The sequence below is a fragment of the Hipposideros armiger genome, unplaced genomic scaffold (assembly GCF_001890085.2).
Source record: "Hipposideros armiger isolate ML-2016 unplaced genomic scaffold, ASM189008v1 scaffold_362, whole genome shotgun sequence".
In the NCBI taxonomy this organism is placed as follows: Eukaryota; Metazoa; Chordata; class Mammalia; order Chiroptera; family Hipposideridae; genus Hipposideros; species Hipposideros armiger.
In genome coordinates this window covers 1,257,172-1,259,835 of record NW_017731712.1, presented here as the reverse complement: position 1 = coordinate 1,259,835, position 2,664 = coordinate 1,257,172, and the positions used below count along the sequence as shown (strand labels likewise).

At 59.6% G+C, this 2,664-nt stretch overlaps 1 protein-coding gene across 1 annotated transcript in view; it reads right to left on the bottom strand.

Annotated features, from left to right (window-relative positions):
• Positions 1 to 23: 23 nt before the first annotated feature.
• The window catches only part of NARF (nuclear prelamin A recognition factor), a 28,402-nt gene continuing 25,761 nt past the window's right edge, over positions 24 to 2,664 (bottom strand). The window contains exons 7-8 of the mRNA XM_019661856.1: positions 898 to 1,035; positions 24 to 679 (exon numbers count right to left, since the gene is read on the bottom strand). Of these exons, the coding sequence (XP_019517401.1) occupies positions 406 to 679; positions 898 to 1,035 (412 nt within the window). The 3' untranslated portion in view covers positions 24 to 405. The remainder of the gene's footprint in view (positions 680 to 897; positions 1,036 to 2,664) is intronic.

Below are 2,664 nucleotides of genomic sequence, written 5' to 3'. Positions count from 1 at the left end.
CAAATGTGCAAGATGATGTTGAAATTTATAGGATAAAATCTACTTAAAAGGATCTGCAGCCCATTTCCCCTTGGCCAAGACTCTCCCCTCTTGGGTGCTACCCTGGCAGCACCCAGTTGCCACTTTTGACCTCAAATCTCAAGAAGACACTCAGCCAATGCAGAGATCTGCGCACTCCCCGTGAGTGGCCTGCATCTCTCCTCAGACTCCCAGCCCTGGCTCCCCCAGCCGAAGCTCTAACTCCCGGGCACAGGTGAGTCTGGCCCAGCCCCCAGGTCTGCAGGGACCCCTCAGCCTGTCTCACCAGCCGCCTCCTTGTCCTCAACTCCTACTCCCCAGGGGTCCCAAGGTGACATCTGACTACCCGCTCTTTTCTCGGTGGGTGTGCAGGAACAAGAGGGGCCATCACGTCACAGCCACCGGGGCAGCGTCCACGCTCTCGCAAAGCCGTGGGCGCTGAGCAAGCTTGGGGTGGGTGAGGAGGGCCCATTTCTTACAGGGGCTGTGGGGCCGAGCCTTACCCCCGGCACAGGCGAGGACCTCCACGAAATGGTACGGGAACTTCCCCTTCTTCAGCTTCAGGACCACGTTCTGGATGTTCCGAAAGCCGAATGCAGCGGCGAAGCGGAGCAGAACTTCCCCGTTCCTTTCAAGGGTGACCTCCTGGAAGTCCTTGTTCCTGCAAAGGGAACACATGGGCTGAGCTGTTGAGTCCTCCTTCTGTGGCTTGAGGATCATTTCCAATCTAAGTTCAGGAGTTAGCAAAACAGGATCCGTGAACAAACAAGGCCTTTGGATCTTGAATGGTGTGAGCCCCCCAGCACGCGCACACTGGCCTTGGGGACCGTCCCAAGGCGGTGCTGAGCACACGCACAGCCCGGGGCCGTCCCTGCACACCTCAAGGTGCGATAGGTGACCTCCCCCACGTCCTCGTTGAACAGCTCCTTGGCCGCGTGCCGGAAGATGTGCGCCAGGTACCCATCGGAGCTGGCCCCGTCATGCCGCCTCAGCTCCTCCTCCTCCAGGTCTCCGAACCTCAGCAGACAGACAGAGACAGTGACAATTAGATCAGTGCCCGAGTTTTATGGTGCAAGGCAGCTACGGCAAGAATGAAATCCTTTCCAAACCCTTCATTCAGCTCTGGGCACATCTCACTTGACTGTGTTTGATGAGCAGCATGAAACCTCATCGGCGCCCGCGTCTGAGATGGGGGTTTGGGGGTGGTGCTCAGACTCCTCAGGGAGTCACTTTTCAGCTGCACATATGCCAGGGCATGTCCCTCAGGACCTGGAGACAGAGACTCTGAGGGTGACTTCAGAGCACGCTGGCCTGAGCCCCACCCAGGACGGGCCGCATGGTCAGCCAGCTCAGCACAGGCTGTGGCCACTCGAGCGGCTGAAATTCCATAAACCTCAGTCCAGCCATNTCTTGTCCTTTCCAGGCAGGTAAGGACCCCAGGGTACCAGGCACCAGGCACACCCGCATGCTAGGAATTTCCTGATGTTCTAATGGCCGTTTTTTTCGCTTTGGTTTGTCTTTTAAAAAGGAGGCCCCGGTGGCCTGTACTGCGTTGTCCTGAGATTTCCCTGTCAGTGCATCAGACTCTATTCCATGTTTTCACCGCCTCTAAAGCCCAGCGTTTGCTTGTGCAGCGAGCTGCGGGGCGCCTGCTTCCCACTGGCAGCTGCACTCCGAGTCCCATGCCCATCTACTGGGCAAAACCCAAAGCAATGTAAGAGTCCACCCTTACCTGTATTTATAGTTTGTGCTTCCATTTAAACACCACTTCGGCCCTGCCCCTGCCCTCCTTGTTCTCAAAACACATAGTCAGCCTTCTCAGGAAGCCCAGGTCCAGCCTGTCCTCTGCTGCCCGGACGTCGTGTTGAGGGCAAATGCTACACCTGCTGCTGCTGACGGGGGCAAAGCCAAAGCCCACGTGGAGGGAGGTGGCGTGTAGCTGCCGAGGCTGCGCCCCTGAGGTGGGGGAGCCTGCGTGTGGTGGCCAAGTGGCCTCGGGCACGTCAGCGGCCTCACCTAACTCAGGGTGAAGAACTGAGGTGTCCCTGCAGGGCATGTGTCCGTCCGGAAGCCCTGCTCGGCTCCGGCCAACACCTTCAGGCAGCCAGGCAGTTCTCAGGCTCCATGCCCCAGGCCAGCCCCGACCTCCGTGTGGAAAATGGACGCACCGCAACCCTCACTCGGATGGCATGTGTGTGGCCGGAGCCAGCCCAAGCTCTCAGGCCAGGCAGAACGGACGAGAATCCGGCACCGAAGAGCAGCGCTGCTCACTGAGATGGCCATCACGCGCACCGACTATCCCATGTGGTCATCGGGCACTGGCGGCGCCAGAACTCAGGCCTGAGGGCGGCTGGTGGGACAGAACTTGGTCTTGCTCCAGCGCCCCCTGGTGCATACCCCGCTGGCCTGCCCATGAGGACCCTACACAAGCCTTGGGCAGGCCCTGCCACCTCATGGTCTAGGAGGGTGGACTGTGCCACCTTACCCAGGAGCACGTCCTCGATGAGGCCAGAAGAGGCAGCCGTCGAAACAAGAGCTGCCCACACCTGGCTCCTGTCGTCATGGGCCTGCTGATGGGGACAGGGAAGGATGGGCTCAGGCTCTGGGCCAGCTGGTGGCATGGGTGTGGCGAGGGAAGGCACAACA